At 40.7% G+C, this 24,326-nt stretch overlaps 2 protein-coding genes across 2 annotated transcripts in view; one reads left to right on the top strand and one right to left on the bottom strand.

Annotated features, from left to right (window-relative positions):
- Positions 1-10,944, top strand: part of LOC140237238 (lysine-specific demethylase 4C-like) — a 29,031-nt gene extending 18,087 nt beyond the window's left edge. Inside the window, exons 12-19 of the mRNA XM_072317182.1 lie at positions 3,368-3,531; positions 4,826-5,030; positions 6,193-6,269; positions 6,920-7,084; positions 7,523-7,717; positions 8,309-8,482; positions 9,605-9,817; positions 10,414-10,944. Coding sequence (XP_072173283.1) covers positions 3,368-3,531; positions 4,826-5,030; positions 6,193-6,269; positions 6,920-7,084; positions 7,523-7,717; positions 8,309-8,482; positions 9,605-9,817; positions 10,414-10,944 — 1,724 coding nt within the window. The remainder of the gene's footprint in view (positions 1-3,367; positions 3,532-4,825; positions 5,031-6,192; positions 6,270-6,919; positions 7,085-7,522; positions 7,718-8,308; positions 8,483-9,604; positions 9,818-10,413) is intronic.
- Positions 10,945-21,283: 10,339 nt separating this feature from the next.
- The window catches only part of LOC140236435 (uncharacterized), a 33,196-nt gene continuing 30,153 nt past the window's right edge, over positions 21,284-24,326 (bottom strand). Inside the window, exon 4 of the mRNA XM_072316358.1 lies at positions 21,284-23,928. Within this exon, the coding sequence (XP_072172459.1) occupies positions 21,284-23,928 (2,645 nt within the window). The remainder of the gene's footprint in view (positions 23,929-24,326) is intronic.

Raw genomic sequence — 24,326 nt, 5'->3', positions numbered from 1 at the left:
AATGCGCGAGAATTTCCACTTTTACAGTAGAGGTTACGGCCATTGTAAGTGACAATTTCTTTCAAGTCTCTATTGGAATAATGCCCATAATTCCATCATGGCAGTATTTTTCACTATATGTGTAGCCAGAAATCACAAACTCGTGTTGATATCATGAGTTCCATACACAGTTCGACCACCACGAGGAGCTATAACACCCAAAAAGAAAAACATGCATCACCAGAATTCCACATCACTCACCTCACACCGTACTGCAGCCACTATCACAGAGGAACAAAAGGCTAGAGTCACTCAGGGTTAGGGGCGTACGTCGGTTTCTCTAATTTTGTTTTTCAAGCAGAAGTCCCATGAGCAGAAAATGGCAGAGTGCGACATCATAATTTGATTTCTTGTTGAAGAGGACTTAGAGGAATGGATGCACTTTCCTCGGTGAAGAAGAAGAGCATCAGATTCCATCTGCAAACACAAAATCATTGTATTTATTTCTATAACATAACACTCACTATAATTAGTGGCACAAATACAAATTTAAGGAAAAATTCCCGATGGTGCCATGTGTTCCTTACACATTTGTATCCTATCATCACTCATGTCTGAATATTCTTCCTTGTAAAAATCCCAGCACAGTTTATATTTGCAGTACCTCTGTCACAAATCATTCATAGCTTATAAGTTAGATTACAGCTTGCACCCTTTGATGAACTTCATTGTGTATGCAGAGTCACGCATGTTTGAAGGAGTACACATTTTAAAAGAAAAAACAAGACAGTTGTCGGTGATAAGTGGATAGGATGCTGGTATTCCCATTGTAAAGGTATAGGGTAACGGGCATTGTACGACCGGCAAGGTCAGATTCCACCTCCTCCCATGGCCACTGCTTAGCATGACATAGACATGACACAGTTTTCCACAAATCCCAGCAACCACTGCATCGTCATATGTAGTAGGCCCTGTCCAGCTGTCCTCCTTCACACATTGTCCTTCTCTGCTCTCCTCTACTTCTTCCTCACGAATGGCACATGGTGTAGCATGTGTATGGTATAGCAGGGCTCGACACTAACTTTTTTGTTAGGTGGCCCGATGGGGCCACCAAAATCCTCAATTTCAAATTTTTGGTGGCCCGAGCAAAAAATTTGGTGGCCCCGAAAAAAAAACACAATAAAAAACATTAAAAGTCCTGTTTTTTTTTTAATGAGTCAAATATCTAAGTTTTATCCAGTCATAGTAAGAATTGGAAGTTGGACATACATCTACTCATAAATAAACCTGAACAAACTCGCAACACTCACTCTCAGGCACTCAGTCAGTCCTTTTCATCCATCCTTTAAACAAATATAACTGCTAATTTCCGGCGCAAAAAGTTACGAATTAATTGACGTACTTTTCAAAAAAATTTGGTGGCCCTACTTTCAATTTTGGTGGCCCCGGGCCACCGGGCCACCGTTAGTGTCGAGCCCTGGGTATAGCATGACTCTATCAGGAACGTTATACAATTAGTGAATGGTCACGAGTACGATGGTGGAAGATTTCGCACAAGGTGAAAGATAGAGGCTCTCTATTCGACGAGGTGAAGCTAGTTGATTGCGTTGACATAGTTTGCTTCCATTCGTCCCTTCAGACATTATGCTTCACATCAAAGTTTACATGATTGAACTGCACATCTACAATCGTTCCTTTTATTGAATTGTTATTCCTAGTTAGAGATTATAGGCTTCCAGTACTAATGTGTTGCATTCATTCACAAACCCACTTCGCTTGCCACATGCTGAAAAGTTCCTGTCATTGTTTAATATTGCTTGAAATCCATTACCTGTTATTCACTTATTTGGTTATTTTTTCATTCATTTATTCCATCTCAGTTAAAGACGGGGTAGTCTTTTCAGAGCAAAAGGGCCTGCTTTAGAAAAGAGCCCAGTTGTGTTCAGTCAATACATATTTGCACTCAGTCATCATAACTTTTACTGTCAGCACCACCATCAAAATAGAGATTGGTTGTCTCCTTTGTTATGAGGTCATTACAATCAGAAGCAAGACTTCCGACATAAATCTGAGTGCTTGCAATTCGTTTGATGTGTTTGTTTGTCTTACTGATTGACTGCAACTCTTTGCTTGAGTCAAAACTGACCCCTTCCCCCAGCCCTTTTGAAATTACACTGTTTCATCACAAGTACCTGTAGTGATATATTCCGTCAATGCCAGCAAAAATTCTATGAAGTATTCATGCATCGTGTTCCATTAATTTGTTGTTGATTTTTTTTTTTTATCTGGGTTTTTGTCAGCATGTGAGTGAGTGTTAATGGTGCTACTGCTATCAGTGTGCTATACATGATTAAAGGACAAGTTCACCTTCATAGACATGTGGGTTGAGTGAATGCAGCAATATTAGTAGAACACATCAGTGAGAGTTTGAGCAAAATCGGACAATCCATTAAAAAGTTATGAATTTTTGAAGTTTCTGCTCAGTCACGGCTGGATGAAAAGACTACTATAGCTTGTGATGTCACGTGAGTACAACTATATATGGAAAGAATAAAGAAAATTCAACATATTTCCATTTTTCTCACATAACAAAAGAACACTGGACTTCTCTCTTTCAGAAGGCAGGGGGAATAATATTACGCTTAGCATATGTCAGTAGCAAGTTGAAGAAATGTGCACTTTATCCAAAAAGTAAAGTTTTGTGAAATTCTCTTTTTATTTTCCTTATATAGTTGTACGCATGTGACATCATACACTGTAGTAGTCTTCTCTTCCAGCAGTGACTGCGCAGATACTCAAAATATTTGTAACTTTTGAACGGATTGTCCAATTTTCCTCAAACTTTCACTGATATGTTCTAATATTGCTACATTCTCTCAATCCTTATGTTTATGAAGGTGAACTTTAATCATCTTTTCACAAACAGGAAATATGTAGGTGATATGCTGATGAGAATAATGACCATGCATGCATTTCTTATGAGAAGATAGATATGCTGATGAGAATAATGACCATGCATGCATTTCTTATGAGAAGATAGATGATAGGGATGAACAGTGATACAGGGTGTCCAGAATGAAATGGGCAGTTTGTGTGTCCTTTCTTTAGAATTTTGAGTGGGCATGTCTTACTATTAAACTGTTAGCGCATGGCACTATGGTGGTAGAGTATGATGGCTTGGGCGTATACATTGTACTTCCCAGATGATGTGAAGTTAACCTCTGTGGAGTAGAGATAATTGTGTGGGGGTTTACGATGTACAACATAGCTGTCACATGAAACGACATAGAGAGTGAACAACAGCAACAACAAAGCCCCGAGTTTTAAATGCTAAACACAATTCATCAGTAAGGTTTGCTTTGTCTCCATTGTTTGTATCTGTGTGTAGCCTTCACCACCAAAGAAATGCGGGCCATGAAGGACTGGGCGAGGTCGCTGAATGGCCTCTGGGTGACCCAGCCCACCAACTTCACGATGGAGAGGGTGTACAATGCCTCCATGGCTGACCAGAAGCCAGGCTGCTGTGTCTGTAGGATATTCTACCACGATAAGGTAAAGTCCTCACTCCCCCGTGTGCCAAAGTGCACAAACATTGCTGAGACTTAACCCTAAAAAGACTGAGCTATTTTGGTAGCTCGAAAGACTGGGGGGGGGGGGGTGCCTAAAGGGCCCCCCCTTAAGATCTCGGCCGTGGATTGCGCGATCGCCGCGGAAATTTGCACAATCTACAAGATCATATATTTAAATTTTCCAAAATAGTCTTATTTTATTTTATTTTGATTATTTATGCTAATTTATGCAAGAAATCAGACTCTTTGATCTAAATCTGTAAATAAACTTCCAAAAGTGCTCATTTTTGGTCTAATTATTCTTTGTGGCATTCTTAGCAAATGTACTTGAAAAAAAATTCGGTATCAAAATCAATTTCTTATTTATTTTATTGTTCTATGAATTTCTTATGTATTTCTTTGTTTTTTTGACCTTTTGTTTTTGTTGTTTTTTTTAACAAAATTTGTGGCAGACACTTTTTGAAGCGTAATACTCCTAAAACAAATTAATTTTAGCCATTGAGAGTAAAAATAAGCATATTTATATGAACCATGTGAAAAAACTCAATATGCATTGACTTTGTACACAAAATCACATTTTTGAGCAATTTTTGGCCTCGCGTGCATGTACAAAAAATTATGTAACTTCAGAACTGTACCCCCGGGCGTCACAAATTTGGTGTCAAAATGTGCGGGAAACTCGAAAGAAAAAAGTCATAGAGCATCGCGGCGAGAGCATTGCGTGTTGCAGAGTAATCGTGCGAAATGTCGAGGGGGGGCCTTTTAGGCCCCCCCCCCCAGTCTTTTTAGGGTTAACACATGTTATTCCAGGAAATCTGTGGCCTGTTGCATAAAACTTTTTACCCGAGGAAAACTCGGGCTTATTTATAACAGAATTTTCCTATGTAGAGTCAATGGCAGAATCATGCTAATCTGAGTTTTCAGTTCTTACCAGAGTTTTTCGTCAGGTTAAACTTTATACAACAGGCCACTGGTCTTGATTCTACGTCATTGTTGCAAGGAGGGCAGTGCAGTTTACCCTCTTTTAATGAACATGGCTGTAACGAAGTCCTCATTACAACAAAGTAAAGATTGAGGTCCCACAATTATCATCTATAAATCTTCATGAAATATTATACATTACTGTTTGGCTATAACAAATTTTGATATAAGGAACGAAAAACTTACGGTTCCGAGGACTTTGTTGTAACAGAAGTCACTTGTACGTGCAATACAAACGAGAAGAATACTTGTAGAAGTTAAGTGTTTAACATTAAGAAAATCATCTCTTCCTCCAGCTTGGAATCTATGACGAAGACGATGCGGGTAAGACGATCCTGGTGGGGTCCTCCCAGGACTACCAGAAGTTTGTGCTGACGCCGGAGGACTGCTTCGCGGCGACGAGCGAGAATGCCAACCCCAGCTGCGAGAACCCCCTGATCGACGACGAGGCGTGCAGCCCCATTCTCTCCTGCATGACATGCAACCTGGCTGTCCATGCAAGTGAGTACTCTTGCTATCTGACATAATATAGATGATGACTGGCGGGGGAGGGAACATACCGAATGTTCCACCTGAAGGGTTTGAAATGCTATGGAGGGACTTATAGCCTCCCGAAACAGCATTTCAAACCATGAGGGTGGAACGTTTGGTACATGTTCCCGACAACAAAAGTCATCATCTGTTATATTATATGGGTTAGTCAAATCACCAGCGTTTCACTTTGTATGGAATAGGCAAATCCTATCGATTGCGTGAAAAATATGATTGTTCAATCGTTTGGTATCGTTTGTCATTTGTTACGTGAAAATTTTTTCCCATGGGAGAACATTACAAAATGTTCTGCCCATGGGCGAACATAACCAATGTGACTCCATCACGTGACTGTGTTTAGCCAATCACTAGCCGGTATTTGACTAACCCATTTGATATAATGCATTTTAACCCTTTGTGTGCTTTGAGGGCCGATGGCACAGAAAACTCCTTTCGCATTGCACACACTGTGCAAACTTCCTGGCACAGAAAGGATTAAACACAGATCAGCTGGTATCAATCTCAACAGTGATATAGGAGAGAATTCAGCACTTCAGGAAAGATGCAGTGTACCAATATGCGAAAATAATCCTTCGGTAGGGACATGACCTCAAGAAGAAAAGTATGGAAAATGTCATACGTATATGAATGGAATATGTAAAAAGAAAAAAAAAATGTAAATGTCTGACCTAAATTACACTGCTCCTTGGGGCTGATAGCATGATTTGTGAATGTTTCTACGGCATGTGGTTATGATACAGAGGATAAATCACAAAGCTTGTCTTAGATGATTTCTGATTTCGTATGTGATTGATTGATCATGGTTAAGTTGGCTAGGTGTAGATCTTGGGCAAAATCTGCCTGTTGTAGTTTTGGTTCTGTATATTGATCACAACGGTGATGCTTATGTTGACAGAGTTTTCATGTAATGTATCGTGAATTTCTGTGGGCTTACATACAAATTTTTCAGTGATTGAAATTGAAATGACAAAGTACCTATAGGATGCCCAGTTGAGAAAGCCAAAGAACCAGGTTAATAGAACAATATGCAGACCAAACATGTACTTGTCTGGTTTAGTATGCCGTATTGTCGTCATGTTAACCATTTTTATCAAATCTGCCGTGTTTGTAGGTTGCTATGGCGAAGCACCGCCCAGGAATGTGGTCGCCTGGACATGCCAGCGGTGCACCGAAGAAGACTGGTCAGCTGTGAGTAATTTTCCTAGCTTCTTTCAGCCTCTCAGGGTCATTCTCTTTTTTCAGTAGCAGAGGAGTCTGGCGTAGAACTATGATAAATATCGGCAATGACGAGATACATAAAGCAGTTGTATCGCAATATTTAATTCATTGCCTTGCTGTACACGTAAAAAGTGATGTGTACAAGAAAAATGCTTTCATTTTGGGATAAGCAAGTATCCATTGCACTCGGGGAAGAATAGATGAATCTTGTGGAACAGTTGTGACTGCATGCATGCATACCGGTATGTGACTGGCAAGTTCCGGCAAGTTTTCCTGCTGTATACAGTGGACAGACCTCCCAACCATTCTGAATTTGGAGGAAAGAATCAGAATTTTGACCATTCCCAGCTGTTGTTTCAATAGGAGTTTCCTACTGTTCATTTTACTACACAGTCCTATGGGAACTGCTCCCTCTTTTCTACATTTGAACAAAATCATCAAAATTTTTCAGTCAGAAAGGCTGGGAGGTCTGAGTAGAGAGCAAAGTACGATAACCTTCAAGTTAGTTTTCTCCCACTATATTGCGTATGTAGCCAATTCCTTTCTCTGCCACCTTTTTCCGATCTCTGTTTGTATCCACTTTTAACATCTCTGCTCCATCTTCTCCCTACCACCTGTAGGTATGCTGCCTGTGTAACTTGAGGGGTGGGGCCCTGCGGCACACCACCCACGGCAAGTGGGCCCACATCATGTGTGCCATGGCCATCCCCGAGGTGCACTTTGTCAACGTACTGGAGAGGCACCCCATCGACTGCTCCAACATATCGGAAGCCAGACTCAAACTGGTAGGCCTCCCTGTCCCTGTTGGCATGTATATTCTGTATTGATGAGTAATAATAACGTGGAATTCTTTGAGGCTTGCTACTTGTGCAATATACCATGGTCCACAGATTTTAAGAAACAGTCAATTAAGAAAGGTGTTTTTTTAGGGTAGGAAGGGGTTGTGTTTTGCTGGTTTGTTGCTTGTTGCTTTCTGGCAACTTCTGTAAAATGTAAGGGACATTGGATAATGTTCACATCCTTACAAGTATAGCAAGCACCATGCATGATAATTATGATATGATTTAATATAACATCATGTAAAGAAAAGATGGTTCAAGTCATATATGAGCATTTCCTTTTGTTGGTTTTCAAAGCCCTAAATTTGCTGCAAAATCTTATTATTGTGCAAAGCCTTTCTTAATCGTGCCATTTTCCTATTCCGCCATTTTCTTCGTCCACAGAAATGCTTTTTCTGCCGGTCATTCATCAAGTACAGCCCAAAGTATGGGTCCTGTATTCAGTGTTCGGTGGGTAAATGTGCCATCTCTTTCCATGTGACGTGTGCCAATGCTGCTGGTGTCATCATGGAGCCAGGGGTGTGGCCGTGTGCGGTCTTCGCCACCTGCGTCAGGCATCCTGTCAACGTCAAGGACTGGGTGAGCTCATACACTTTTCTTGCTGAGTTTGTTGTGATGTGAACCCTGTGTCAGGCATTTTGACAGTATGAAAGACTGGATGAGTTTGTATTCTAATACCATGTTAACCCAAACTAGACCAGGCTGTTTAGGTAGGTGATAGAGGTGGGATCCTAGGAGCCCCCCGTTCTTGGCCTTCGACTGCGTGATTGCGGCAAAAATTGGCACACACGTTGGCTGTAATCTACAAAACTGTAAAGTTGTTTTTTTTTTATGCAAATTTATCCAAATTAATGCATCATGTATGCATGAAATCCGACTATTTGCTGTAAGTCCCTAAATAAAGCTTTAAAAAAAAACATATTTTGGGTGTAAATATTCTCTCTAGCGTCCTTAGCAAATGGACGTGGAAAAAAATTGTGTGATGATTTTAGTCATAACTTACAGAATATTTTTTGTTATGCACCAAGTGAGTTATCACTGGAAAGGCCTTACTTTGCTCTACATAGTGATGGAATGTTTAGAATGTTTGAAAAAATGGCACTTATCCCATTTTGCAATCAAATTCTTCATTTGCAAACCAAAGCATGTTCACATCTGTGAATTTTTCAGACGAGAATTCGCAAGATGAAGGAGATCCATGCGGGAGATCAGGTGATAGCCAAGCACAAGAACAACCGCTACTACAAGTCGATGGTGAAGGGGGAGAAGGCCCAAATGTTCTGTCATGTAGAATTCAAGGAGGACCAAAGCTTCTGTGACAATCTCTATCCAGAAGACATCGAGGTGAGTTCACGCTGTTCAAAAAAAAAAGTTTTTGAAAGCTGATAGTAAAGTGATTTGGGTAAGTTTGTTGCTCAGTTTAAAGGGATCATACAGTTTTGATTGAGATGGGGCTTCAGGTTTCCAATTTCTTTGATTTTTTTTTTTTGAAGATAATGAGAAACCTCTTATGAAATGTGAAAGAGCATAGAAATCTAAGAGGAATTTAAAGTTTATGTGATGAAAATTTCCTTTGAAATGGCTGAGATATCCAAGGCAAAGCAATCCTAATAAAAGGTAGGACCCACCTCTTATCAGTATATTGTTACTGTTACCGCCGCCAAAGGAGGAGGTTATGTTTTCGTTACCGTTGGTTTGTTTGTTAGTTTGTTAACGGATTTGGATGAAACTTACAGGAAAGGTTGAGAATGATACAAGTAACAAATGATTAAATTTTGGTAGTGATCCGAGAATTTTCCGGGAATTTAAGAAAGATTTTTTAATATTTTGACAGGTAGGGTCAATGAGAGTTCAAGCTGCGCTTTTGGAGGTTTTCAAACGCGCACTAAAGTGCGTGCTCCACTTTCTGCTAGGGCAAGGCACACCGCGCAGCTGAGAGTTTATGATGTAACAAAGGCTTTTATATTGGAATATCTGGTGATTTAACAGCATGTATACCTGTGGGTGGAAATCGCTGATCTCTGTGGAAGAGCTCAAAGAGCTTTTCCCCAGGGGTGGAGAGGAGAAAAATCTCCTCGGTGGAAAGTAGCTGCTTGGCGGAGGTCTGCGCTCTCAGAGTGCTTTTCCAGTTTTACTTTGGATATCTCAGCCATTTCAAACCAGATTACTATACCATCCCTATAAGTAGTAGTGACATAACTACTGCAGTGTTGTTTGTAGATCACTACTAGGGTGCATAGAATTCAGAAAGGGACTTGTGAAAAGACAGCGATGAAAAGTACCGTAATTTCAAGAAATTAGTGCTTTGAGTGTTTCTTTGTGCTAAAGAAAGAGTGAGCATAATCTCGGCCATGATTGTACGTACTGTATGTGCCATATATATTTGGAAATCAGGACTTGTCATACACGTTGTTCAATTGGCGTCCAGCTGTTGTGCATCAAATTATGTACTTGTTCTCCACCCAGAGCCACAACATCGTGAGGGACGGCCCACCCGAGGTTGGGGCCGACGTGGATGTACGCTGGGTGGATGGAATATTGTACGCCGGCACCTTCATCAACTCGTACTCCACCAAAATGTACGAGGTAGAGTTCGAGGACGGCTCCGTGGTCACCGTCAAGAAGGAGGACATCTACAAGGATGGGGAGCCCATGCCGAAGAGGGTGCGGATAAGGCTGGTGAGTCATACTGCCCTCTATAGGGCTGCCATTCATCAGTTTCACCACAGGGGAACCTTGTTCAAATAAGGTCACAAGTATCACTGATTTTTACCTTGCTGTAACCATTACCTGGTTGTAAACAGTGCAGAGAATCATATGAGCAGAGAGGATTATATCAAACAAATTCATACAACAAGGTTGTGACTCACGGTCTTTCAAAAAGCTTTTCTTGTATTGAAATGTATTCCTGCCACAAGCAAAATGGCCTAAAGATAAGGATTCATTGCATTATCTGCTTGGTGCTCTACCATAGCTGTTGATTTTATGAATATATTACATGAATTCTATAATGTGTGAAGATTTGGCACAAAGAAATAATAATTGCAAAGTCCATGCAAATAAGTGGATATTGCTTGAAAGAAGTTTTTAAAATGAAAATAATTGGTTAACGTCTAAATATTTATAAAAAAAAAAAAATTATCTCATATGTATTGCTGTACGTTGGAGAATGATCTTATGGCATTTCATAATCAAGATATGCTTTGGTATGTCCACTCAAATTTTCATGTTGTGAATAGTGCCATTGTGAGTGCTTCCTCTATATTTCATTCCAGTCTGAGGCCACAGAAAAGAGGTACAAGGGCTTCGAAGACCTGGCGGCTGTGTCAGTGAAATCGCGGCAGGGGAAGGAGGGAGAGAGAAACGGCACTGGTCCTACAAACGGCACCTCCAGCAAGGAACTGCCGGTCAAGACGGAGGACACTGAGGAGTCCAGCGCTGGACCGTCCAGTGTCGCACAGGAGGCCAGCCCCAGCAGCTCTCTCTGGTCACCCATGTTTGCATCGGCGATCAAAGTGGAGAACGGGGCGTCGGACGGCATAAGCCACGGACTGTCATCCCAAGGAGGGACAATCACAATTAAGACGGAACCGAGCAGCTCACCCGTGGCGGAGAGGGCAACCCCCCAGGTGACCATTCCCGTCCCGGCTCTCGGATTCAGGGACAAAAACGGGGATTCCCCAGCAATAACAAGTGCCAGTGAGGGAGGCGTGTCATTTCCAAACGACTCCTCGCTGAGGCTGGACACAGTCTCGTTCAGACCGGACAGCAGTGTGCAACAGACTGAGAGTTTCTTCTCCAAGTGAGGCCTCAGAAAGGCAGACATTTTGCCAATGTGATTTGTGTTTGTTCGTTTTTTTATATATATATAAATATAAATATATATATATAAAGCAAGACTTGGAAGAAGATGAGTTCATTCGTTGTTCATGAATTGAAATATTTGCACTAGAACTGCCTGAATGCAACGCATCTGTTGATGCGAGAACAGCACAAAGATATGTGGAGTTCTGCAACAGAGTCCCAATGGAGATACTGGTTTCGGAAAGCCTTTGGGAGCCACAGTATTTGCCATGGCTTGAGTAGACATATCGCAGGTTTCTCAGCGCTCCTCCGAACTGCTTGTTCGTGGAACATCTTGCTCTGGTGCAGATTTCCATGTAACGATGCCAGGAGCGGAGGAATGGCGACTGCTTCCAGCCTCACCAGGAGAGAGAACCACATGTGTTGCTGGCTATTGTCTGAGCCGTGGCTATGGTCGCATGTGCACACACAAACACACTAAGATTCTGTGTTGAATGGCCCCAGGTTTGACAGAACACATGCTTGCTAGAAGGGAAATAAATTGATGGTGCAGAAACCAAGTCAGTCCAATATTGATTGACCCAAACATCAGCTCTGACTGAAGCAGTTTGTTGCTCATGAAGTGATGAGTCAGCACAATAAAAATTCAATAAAGATTTGTAGTTTAGCAAAGAGAAAAACTAGTGATGAAATATCATGCGGGGCAAATTTAGTCTGATTTCGACAGTGACAATAAATGCATTTGTAAAAGAGATGGAATTTTATTAGTTTAGAGCCGTGGCTAAACATGTCTTCCCTAATTATGGTTCATTTTATTCAGTTAGTGCACCAATCCTTTTTAGTGATTATTACTATTGTATTTATGTGGGGGAAAACCAAGTTCTGACAGCGTGATTTGACTCAGGATACACAATAGTCTTGAAGTTTGTTCCCCAAATTACACACAGAAAAGCTAGTTACATTCTTTTCCATATGAAATTGCCCTATATTTTTTTTTTCCAGTGCTTAGAGAATTGTTTTTGTTTAAGATGTCATTATCATCAATCATCACTGTCACAATCAGTTGATCTTTTTTTCTTTCATTTTTTTTAATCGTTCAAAACAATGGATAATGATGAATTTACTGAATTTACTTGGAGGCCATCTTGTATGTGATCAAAGCGAAATCTTTTTTTTTTTTTCTCTCTTTTATTTTTGAGTTTGTATAAGTGTATTGATTTTCCTTTGATTACCCACATTATTATGCTTTGGCTAACACCAGCCTTTCTTGCCTTTCACATATCACTTTGTATGAGTCATTTTCCATCTTTATACTTGTCAAGGTACTGCATATTGCATAATGTCCTTTGCTGGCTCAGTTACCAGTGCCACTACATTGTGATCGTCTCTTATTTTATGTGTGTAATTGTTTTTTAACATGATCACTTCTTTGAATGATGGATCCCAGAGACATGTATTTAGCTGATGGGAGCTTATATGAAGAGCTTGGATTGCAGCCTCCCTTAGATGCTCTTTTTTTAAAACTCTATCATCTCCCGCAGCAACCATTAGAAGTAACCAGAGACCATAGCTGCATCCCATCATCCTCTTTCACTTTCACTCTAAGGGTGCGTTCGAGCACTCTCCCAAAGCAAACTGATCCGTACTGCACCCGTGCCAGAGGAGCACTCGAACACTCCTAAAAGTGTACCGTACCGAACTGAAACAAGCCAAAAGGGGACCACTTCTCGATGTGCTCCAAAAGGGTACCAAAAGCGTACAAAAAGTTCGCATGTGAAGAATGTTAAGGGGACCACTTCTCGATGTGCTCCAAAAGGGTACCAAAAGTGTACAAAAAGTTCGCATGTGAAGAATGCATGTAACATGCACATTTGTACATCATAATGCAAAGAGTTCATTCTCTTTGTTCGTTCGAGACATCTGTAAGTAATTAAAGCACGTCAGGTGAGTGATCCTCTTGCTACAAATGCGTGACCCCCTCTAAAAATAACTCGTGAGGTACACTTTCTCCACAGAGTGCTCAAATGCTCCAAATCTGGCACAGTTCAGTATGGTACACGTTGGTTCAGTTCGCTTTGGTTTGCTGTAAAGCGCTCCAAGGCACCTTTACATCTGTCTTTGCTGCAACCAGCTGTCGCTTCTGTGTCAGTCGCAGTAAAATCTTGTCCATCTTGATATTTTTTTTTTTCCTAAAATGGGTATCGACATTTGATTTCCTCTGATATACTTGCACAGCCCAGTATTACCTCTTCAGGATGAGATCCCTCATCATTCCAACACCAGACTTTTTTTCTTTTTTTTTGGCAGCGATTTGAAAAAAGGGATAACTGTTTGGTTTCATGGCCGTTTCAGTGGGGGAAATGGATGTATGTGATATATGCAGTGGACACACGGGCCATGGAAGTAATAATGCAATATCAGGGATGCTTGTTGTAAAGGCATGAGTATACACTGTTTCACTATTTCCACATTTATGCAGTCCCAAAATGTTGGGGTGTTTTGTCTATTTTTCTTTCATGGTTTTCATCTCTGTAAGGAGATATGAATTGTGATAAAGTGCCATTTGGTTTCAAATACTCTGAAAGAAAGCACTCGTTTCTCAGTAGGACAAGAAGTTAAAGGAGCAAGCTCACATGTCGACCAAAGTTTGGTGATGTGGGGAATTCATGTGGGCTGTGTCTCCAGCAGGGAGAAAACCATGAATTCATTTCTTACACCTGTGACCTCGCTGTACAGACTGTAAAGTATATTGTACATACATTTTTGGCACATGATACACTGTTTTTTTCTTCTTCATTTCTTTGTTTAACTCTTGCTTGCACATGGCAGGTTGTTCAGTGTTACAAGAAAAAAAAAAAGAGCATTAACTTTATGGCCGTGTTTGTATTCGTATGCAAGAAGTTGTCATTGCTGCTTAGCACATTGTTGGATTTAGTTCTGCACGTCACTGTGATGTGATGCGTAGGTAGTTCTGCTGCAAATAACATGAAGCTGTCGTAATGGCTGTTTAGTTTTTGGAGCTCGCAGAGATCACAATTTCTGAGTGTTAACACCATGATATTAATGGCTTGTTGAGATCACAAATTCTGAGTGTTAACACCATGATATTAATGGCTTGTTGAGATCACAAATCTGTTTGAAACCTTAATGCAGATCTGATATGAAGTGGATTCCTCTGTATTCACACACAGGTTATTTTTAACATTTGATTCTTCCGAGAGACTGATGCTGTGGCCAGTGTGCTATTTGAATGTTTATTGACCCTGCTTACAGAACATTGCATCCCCAGCTTACTAAATCAATGGACAAATCAAAACCAAAGAGAATTTTTGAGAACGTTTTTGGGGTTTTTTTTGTATGCCAGATGATTGAAATTAATTGGCTGAAAGACCCCCTTTCACAAACTTGATAAGTTTATTGAACACCATATGATGATTTGTACAGGTTTATGAAAAAGGGCCATGTGTGAATGACTGTTACAGAGAATATAAGAATTTAGTAGCTTCTAACCCGTTGAGGACAGGCTGATTTTGCTACAACATGCATTTCCCATAGACACGTGCCTGAGTGTAGTCTGGACTCGTCCTCAACGGGTGAAGGAGGAGCATTCTGTGTCTTCTCTCTCCCTCAAAATCTGGATGGAAGGTGAAGCTGCCTTTGGTAGGAAATATTTACCTGGAAGCATATCCAAGATTTGACAATCCGTGCGTGGTATTACCGGTGACGGTCCTGCTGAGGAGGGCTGCTTCAATCTTGCCAATCCAAGTACGATGGGAATGGGGAGATGCCAGGGTCCCAACTGTGGGGGAGGTTATGCTGACAGATACCATATTAGGACCAATGTTCATCCAGATTGGGTAGCCAGTTCCAATTTTCAGTCTCCCATCGGTGAGGTGTAACATGTCTGGTACGATCTGATATTGGCTCTTGCCTGGGAAGTTTAAATTGTGTCGATGTTGAAGGAGATCGAAGTGATGGTTTGCACCACTCAGATCTCAATTAAGAAGCTGCTGTATATAATATTCATCCATGTATGCAATGTTACTGTACACACAATCGGCATGTTATATAGATTACACCGAGATTCACGTTCGCCCAGTCTCTGTTGTGATCACTATTTTGTTAAACATGCCCGACAGCTGATAGTTCATTTGCCATATGCTCTGTATTTTTTTCTCATTTGTTCATTTGCCATATGCTCTGTATTTTTTTCTCATTTTTGTTTTTTGCTCGTATGTTTATAACGCTCCTGCATACAACACATGGAGTGTGTGTCACCTGAAATAGCATTCTCCAGCTGACAAACATTTTCTGCCTTACACTAGAAACACCTCCCATCAGCTTTTCTGTATCTTTAGTCACTTCACAGCAACTGCATGGTATCTTCCACTGTTTAGATTATATATTTAGCTATCCCACAAGCTGCATCTAGTATTGTATGAGGTCAGGAATGGGGGGTGGGGGTAGGAAAAAAAAGAGAACAGTGAGACACAATTGGTTAACAACACACTGTCTTTGAAAAAGAATTAGAAAAGAGCAAGGCTCTACTGTATGTGGCTTGAAATGAAGTAGACAGAGTGCCCAAATCTTTCTTCACAAGGTTGGTTTTTCTTTTTCAGAAGCACTCGTTACAAAGCTCAAAACTTTTGAAATGTCTATGTCCATCAGACGTGGGATTCCTTGTCAATAAGATGCAATCAGAGACTTGTGTGCTCATTTCTTGCATTCTACCAACGGTTTTCCCCAATACCCCATCCTTTGTTTCATGCCTGTACCGTGTAGGGGTGCCGGCAGCAGTGTTTTAAATTCCTCGGCTCTTTGTGCACTGGCTGGCTTAGAGGAAAGACGATGTTGAGTGTCATCATGTGGGTAAATTAGGATATGGTAAATTAATGATAGAAGTATTCCATTAAAAATCAGTACTTGCAACTAACAGTGAGAATGGATAAATGCAGACATATTCTTTTTTCTTCTTCTTTTTTTTTTTTTGTTACATGAAAGTATGAAGTATGTGCTTTGGAGATTGTTATGATCCTCTTAATATAAAAAACAACACAAGTTTATGGCTTACAGAATATAATTAACTGGTAAGTGAAGGAAGTATCTTTCCTTTCGTACAAAGCATTTATGCATTTTGTAATTCTCTGTCAGGATATTGTAGCTGAAAATCTTGTCCTCCCAAAATCAAAATCGGTAGGTGATTGCTGCTATAGTGTACTAAAGTGTGATGTCCGAGCCGTTCATCGCCATGGAAACTGGTTCTATAGAATTTCAAAGATGGCCCGGTCTGTGAACACTATTGTTGCCAACCATGCATGCACCTGGTTCCAAGCCAAGCTATGGTGTATGGCAAAAGACCGTGACATCGTCACTTTGGTACTCTGTGCAATGTTCAAGTTCTCCAGTGATCTGAACAGAACTCTGCATATGCCCATGCTCAATGTAGACCTAATATGTTGCTTTTTATGAATTGAGAATCTTTTTTCTCTTACAAAACATGTTCATTAATGCTGCTTCATCTCCAGCCTTACAAATGGCAAGATCAGAGTGGTTGTTCCTTTGTGGTTGGCATTTTGTTGCAAAGTTTGTAAAGGAAAGGGTTCACATTATAGAATTTTATTGTAGAATTTTGTAACGAAACTCACTCATGGAACCATTTTTTTTTTTTTTGAAAGGTTTATTTTTTCCCCTTTTTTGTCAAAGGGAAATGGTCCTTTTGTCATGCATTTCTCCAAAATTTGTTTACTGTACTCGAAACCATATCCAGTTACATGAAAAGGATGCAAGCATGTAAGATTGGAAGTTTTGGGTAAAATGTTTGTTTGTACATGATTAAAGATTATACAGAATTTTTTATACCTATTTGAAATATGGTAAATACAGTGGACCTGTAGACATGTATATATGAATTTGAAGTAGCGAAAGGATTCTTGTATGGTATTCATGAAGATTTTTTTATTTCCGTAATGTTTTCATCTTTGGAAGTTTTGTCCAGATCAGAATGTTTGATGCTAGTGTCCACTGTGGTCAGAACGACACCTCTTGTCCAACAACTTGAAATCTCGTGTTAAAAAAAATGTTTGTCTCTTCTTCTTTTTTTAGATGCTATTAAAAATCATTAAGATTCAGTTTAAATCATTCCATAGACACTAGAGAGGGATTTTTTTTTTTTTTTTTTTTTTTTTTGGTTATTTGAAATTGATGAAGGCGAAGGTGGCACAGTGTTCTCCTAAGGCAAAGCTTAACCTTTTGGGTGCTTTGAGTTCTGATTAGCACAGAAAACCCCCACTGCATTGTACACGCTTTCCAGAGCTCCTGGCGCAGATAGTTTAAATCATAGCCATGCCATGTAGTTATGCAATGTTGGGGAAAGAAAACTTCTCAGCAGAATTACATCCTATATAAATACCAAAGCTGGTATAACTGTTCAAAGCCTTGCATCCATGCAACACCAATACATATTTGTATTCCAGTACACCTGTGTAGAATCTGGATTTGGGATTTTTTGTTTCGACATGAAGACTAAATTCACAAATAAACTGTAATTATTAGTGACAAATAAAAAAAAAAAAAATCCGTGTTCAACCTTTTCAAGATTGGGGACAGTTTTCTTCTTCGTGAGGCAACATTAGATCACCCCAGCATCAACTATATTCAAGCACTCTCCAAACTGCGTGTCTTTGTTGTATAAATTTGAAAGAATGTGTTTTGTAAATAATTATTCTCAGCATTTTCTGCATTTTTTTTTTTTTTTTTTGATGAAATGACTTTTAAAATATGACTAATTTATAATGCATTATTTTTTCCCCCACTCTGATTTGTAGGCACTAGCTGTCTTCATGTATTGTGAAACAAAGACATTTCCTTTTGTTGCTGTGATGTTTTCAGTGAAATAAATATTCAGGAAAAGGAATCAAGTGTCATTTGTGTCATCGACTGAATGATTGTGCATAATATATATTTATATGCATAATATACATAATTATGTACATACAAGTTTGTACATAGGACTACAGCATGCATAGCATACATACACACACACACACACACACACACACACATACATGCATGCATACATACATTCATACACACGTAGTACATGCCATGCACACATTTGCAAGTGGTGGTCAATTCATATTGCATCGTTCTACTTAATGATGTTCACTTCACACTTACTTCGGCGTTTTCACTAACAGACTGTCATGTGTGGGGAAACCATGTTCATTCCTTATCATATCAAAATCTTGAAGAGAATTCCTCATTTGTTATGCAAAAGACAACCATGGTACAATGTAATTCTGATACAGTGGACTCCCGTTATAACGAAGTCCTCGGGACCGGCAGTTTTCTTTCGTTATATCGAAATTTCGCTATAACCGAACAAATAAACAATGAAAATACATAGTGTGGGTAATGTTGCGGCCTGAATTTTTCTTTTATTTCATTGTAATCGGAATTTCGTTAAAACCATGTTCGTTATAACGGGAGTGCAATGTACATGTATTCTTTAGAGAGGATTAAAAATTACACTCCCGTTTGTCTTCTAAAGGTGACTTGATCAAGAAGTGGTCCTGGAAAAGTGAAAGCGGATAGTGTAATGCTGTACTCTAACATGAAATTGAATTAGGTGCACGATGCCCAGTGTCTTCTGACAAAATTTACAGATAACAATAAACCCCTCAAAATAATGAGAACCCTGAGTGACATGTTGATATTGCATAATTAAATGATTTAATGTAAGCTTTTTACACCTTGCAAGAGGTATTTACATGTATATATGATTGTCGTAAAGCATTATATAGGTCGTAATTGACATGGATACAGAAATTAGGACTTTGGCTATTAAACATCAAGATGTCTGCACTTCAACTGGAATGATAACAGCAAGCAGCAATGAAATTATGTAAACGGATATTCTCTGTAACCATTACTTAGATCAAATATGGTACAGTTGAAACTTGACAAAGATGGCCCCGTTTCATAAAACTTGTTATCAGTGACAAGTTGTCATAGTTGTTATAAGCTACTGAAATCCTTGCATCTGATTGGCTGAGAGCAAATTTGTCACAGAAATCAATTGTTACTGATAACAAGTTTTATGAAACGGGACCTTCTTGCTGTAACAAAATATAAAAAGATCCGATATAACAAAATATATGATATAACAAACTACATGTAATTTCTCCAGTCCCAATGAATTTATTTCCTTTGTATTGTTTATTGACAAGTGATATAACAAAATATCTGCTATAAAGAACATCAATTGTCTTGGTCCAAAGGATCTCGTTATACTGAGTTTACACTGTATTACGAGTCCTGTCAGATTGTAAACGCACATCTTTCTGATAAGTTAGTGTTGTGACGTCTTCTCGATGATCAATGTGAAACCAACACAGAGAATAAGAAAAGGGGAAAGTACTCAATAAGCCAGTTCAGAGTAACACTTTGCACATTTGTACCAACAGACATATTGGTATTTAAATTCAAAAGATAAGCACCTTTGATATAAATCGTTGTTCATGTAATTCTTAAAAATGACACTTGCCAACACATCCACCAGAATGCAAGCCCGATATTTAGCAAACGCCGACATTGAATGATAGAAAAAGATTGTCAGTTCAGTACATTCAATGCAAAATAGTGAAACTGATGCCACCCCAAATGTTATGAGACGGACCATTGTGGTCACCTGGGGGCATTTCATGAAGCATTTTGTCAGATTTTTTTTTTTTTTTTTTTTTTTGGTGTCAAATTTGCCCTCAGCCAGTCAGACGCAAGGAATTCAGTACCTTAAAACAGTTTGTCAGTAAAAAAATATCTGACAAAATGCTTCATGAAATGCCCCCCCCCCCCCCCCCCCCCCCGGTCTACGCAAGGTCATTCTCTGTTTGAATTTGATTCACTGTACTGATGGATTCCGTTGTAGTTACGTTCAGCAAGCTTATGCATTATGTCACTCTGAAAAAGATTGCCTCACCAATTGAAGAAGAAGAAGAAAAAAAAAAGTGAGCGAACTATGAACTGGCTTATCCTGTACAACTCAATCAAATTTCAACGGTTTTATCAGATAAAATCATATTTCTATATCAAAAAGACCGCTTGTTTAACACAATGTATCATTCATTTTACATTGCCTTAGTTACAAGATTAATACAGATTTCATGACTACCTGCACAGCAACATTTACAATGGAGGGATCGTGTTTTGTTCAAGTATATTTTTCGTATGTTTGAATTTGAATTGTGACATTGAAGACAAAAAAAAAGAAAAGAATCCAACGAAATGATGATAAAAGCGATAAGGGCGCGCAAGACTGGCATTATAGGCCCCCTTGTTCTGTTTACTCTCCGATATTCCTATTTCTCGGAAACTTTTACATCACTATTCACAAAAAGGATGGAATAACACTGAACTCTGCCCCGATCAACATTTATTGCAAAACTAGATTTCATGCATCATGTTAGTAGGAGTGTTGCATAGTCCGTTTATACTTTTCAAATACACGTACAGTAATTTTGTTCGCAATTCATTTTTAGACGTCGAAACTTATCATAACGTGACTGTACGAAAAACACACGAATAACAAATATTGCCTACAACTTCGCAAATATTTCGAGATACTGCACAGTTTTCCTGCGTAGAAAATATATTGCCAAATGATTTCAGAAAGACAACAGGTATTTGCATTAAGTATAAAAATAAAGACACTCGGTTTGAAATATTTGATCGAATTTGATCTTTGACTTGGCAAGAAGAAAACACAGAACATGAACTAACAAACCAGAAGGAGAATGACTGATTAGATACACGTGAGTACTAGACGTCAAGAAAAAGTCGTAAACAAAGCTTAACTCGTTGCTCACGTTGATAACAGTAACTGTTTTGTAATATTGTTCATTTTTTTTTAGAGCATTTGCCTATATCTTCTTAGTGACACCCGAACAGAGCGAAAGTGATGTCATGACCTCCTGAACGCTACGAATCTGATTCAGCGATACGTAAATGCAACTTTCGGGTTGAGTGAAGACCATTTTCTGCAGTTGGTGTTTAACATCGGATCTTGATGGTTTAATCTGAAACTTTGTTGAAGTTTGCCCAGATTGTTCGCTGACTCAACTGCGAAATTATTCTAATGTGGGTGAGACAACGAACGCATTGTAAAACGATACCTTTTTCATTGAACCAATGATCCAACAAACTTTCAGTTGATTTTCCATTTATAGACAGAGACCCGTTTCTCCAAGGGGAAATGATAACAAGTAAGCAGTGAGCCTCTCAACAAATCAAATGAGAAAAGACCCCACAGCTCCTGTAACCCAGTTCATTTTCATACTTCATCTTCTACAACACCTTAGCTTCCGTCCTCAGGACGAGCACGTCGGCTCGCTTAACGCCGAAGTACTTGACCGCCCTGTTGACGGTCTTGAGCTCCACGTCGCCGTGCATCAGATGCAGATGTCGGGTCTGGAGCCCCGTCTTCCGAGAGATGATCTCCTTGATCTTGGCTACGTAGTGCCATGGCTGCACATCGTCGAGCAGGAGCGTGCCGCTCGCGTCGAGTACCAGTATGTTGCGGCGATAGAGCTGGATTGTGCCACCATGTACAACCTGCTCGACTATGGGCACGTTGTCGTCCAGGAGCCTGCCATGATGCACCAGGTTCATCTGCGGCGGATGGAACTCCCGGAACTTGCCGATCATTCGTTTGATCGTCTTGCCATCCGTCTGAAGATTGATGGTGACCGTGAAAGTCTCCTTCATCGGCGGCTCCATGACGATGGGGATGACGTAGGCAACGAAGATTCTAGATCCCTCGGTGATGCGGTAGTGTGCCAATGGACGATGGTTGTTCATGGTGGTGGCACCGTAGGCTACGACCTGATGGTCCACAGGTATGTGAGTCTCTTCGAATATCATGGCCTTAAGGGAACCCACTGTGTCAAGGTCCTCAACGGTCATCTCCAGGAGCCGGTCATGTGAAATGACCACGAAGACGTCGTAGCGTAACCTCAGGAAGAGTTCCGAACCCACCTGGACGTTGTAGTCACGCAGATGGAATTTGTCCATCAGCTCCATCTCTCCGTAGAAGAGATTCTGTTGATGGGGCGGGATACCCTCCGATTTGTAGATCCTTGTCTTGGCGGCTGCAATCGTTTCGGCGTCATCAAACTCGATTTTACGCGAGATGGCGCTGTTCATCCTGACGACGAGGGTGAGGTTACCTTGAGGGATAGCCAACTTGAGGTCTAAAATCCCGTTGGCGAGGGTTTCTGGCGGAGGCACGGCGGATGTGTCCGATAACGCTTTACCGTTGAAGCAATACTGTTGCCAAGCAACTGGTATTCCTTCTTTCTGCATCAAGAGCGACTTCATCTCACTTACAGTGCGAACACTGCCTGCCTTGATGGTGAACGCCTGGTTCCGATGATGCGCGCTAGTAATACCTCTCTGAAGGATTCTGTACTCGCCAGAATGTCCGTCAGAGAACCCACTCTCTGGTGTTGAGCGTTGGTCAAGAGGGGTGTGAAAAAATGGTTTTCTTGGTTGCCTGAATGAAGGTGTCTGTGTCTCCGATATGTCTTCTAGAGACATATCCTGTTCCCCGTCTTTTGACCGTTGTTCTTCTCTCATTTTCAGCTGCTGTTCACGTTTCCTTATATTGGTCTCATCATCCTTCAGTCTCCTCTCCCTTGATTTGATATTCCTCTCCTTACTCTGAATTTCGTTGATCCTCTTGATCATTTGCTGTTCCTTGGCGTTGAGCGATGACATCAACTTGTCGTGCTGATCTTTCTCTTCTCTTTCTTTCTCTATTGCACTCTGCCTTTCATTCTGTTCCATCTCTATTCGGTGCTGCTCCATTTCGATGGCTTTAATCGATCGCTCAAGTTTCTCCTGGTCATAAAGGTGCTTGTCTAGAGCAGACTTAACAGATCGCCACTCCTTTTCTCTAATTTGAAACTCTCGCTCCTTGGTTTTCAGCTGAAGCTCCCTTTCCCTCAGGGTCTTCCGTTCGATATCCAACTCATTGCGAATCCTGGCTGCTTCTGCCGACCACTTTTGCTTCTCAAGTGCAAACTCCCGCTTCTCCCTTGCAAAGGCATCGGCATCCCGGACTTTCCTATCCAACTCTATTTCCTTCTCTCGTATATCACTCTGCCTTAGTTGCAACTGTTCCTCAAGGAGGTCTAGTCTTTCCTCCTTTTCTAACAGGTCCGCCTCGTCCCTTTTCAGTGCGATCAGCGTGATTTCTAGTTCCTTTTCCTTCGAGTCCAGTGCCTTCTTCCTGTCAGCAAGCTTCAGAGCGACCTCTTCGTTCTTTCGCTTCATGTCGTCAAGACTGTCACGTTTTTTCTGCAGGTCGCCTTGTGTCTTCTTCTGAGAGACTTCTTTCATCTTGACGTCTTCGATGTTCTTCACCAACACATCCTCCTTGTCGGCGATGACGGATTCACGGACGGTGAGGGCCCGGTCTCGCCGCTTCAGCTCCTCGTCCTTCCGAGATTGGTCGTGCAATTGGCCCTCGAAGGCCTTTTCCTTCTCCAGAACCTCGATCAGCTGTTTCTCCACGTCATTCTGCTGCTTCCTCACCTTCATGATGCTCTGGTCGACTTCGAGCTCCCTTCGTCGCAGCTCGATCTCCCTGTCGGCCATCAGGGATTCCTTGCTCTCAATCTCTTCCTGCAGGTTCTTCAGCTGTCGCTCTTGGGCGCGCTTTGCCTTCAGGTCCATATCGTGCTTGGCCTGCTTCTCCTTCCGCAAGGTGTCCAGTTCCGTCCTCAAGCTGTAGGATTCACGGAGCGCCACCTTCATCTTTGACTCCCAGTCGCCTTTCTCTGTCTCCAGTGTCTTCACGCGGTCTTCCATCCTCCTGATCGTTGAGTTCGCCTCACCGATGACCTCAACAGCTCGGTCAAGCTGCGAGTGATAGTCGGCATCGTTGCTCTCCGAGTCACGAGGTAGTTTCCCGTTGGACGATAGATCACCTGCGAATGACACAAATTGGAATTGCACAGATATTGGTGTCATTTTGTGGGTATATGTTATATATAACATTGCTCAACATTATTATTATTATTATCATTATTATTGCGCTGGTGGCCCGTTCTGGAGAATAAAATAATTAAATTCAAATGTTGGTGACCCGAAAAAGAAGTGACTCAAAGGAAAAAGAAAAACAGCAATTTAGTATGAATCTTATTAGCCTGACCCCCCCCCCCCCAAAAAAAAAAAAATAAATAAAAAAAAAAATTAAAAAAAAAAATTGGGCCACGGCAAAAGATATGCTCTTTGAAAGTTTGTTGGCCCGACATAAATTTTTAGTAGTCCCTGGCCAACGCTAATGTCGAGCCCTGATATTATGTATATATACTTTGTTTTTTCC

This window comes from Diadema setosum, chromosome 13 (genome assembly GCF_964275005.1).
Source record: "Diadema setosum chromosome 13, eeDiaSeto1, whole genome shotgun sequence".
In the NCBI taxonomy this organism is placed as follows: Eukaryota; Metazoa; Echinodermata; class Echinoidea; order Diadematoida; family Diadematidae; genus Diadema; species Diadema setosum.
This window is presented reverse-complemented; position numbering and strand designations above follow the sequence as displayed.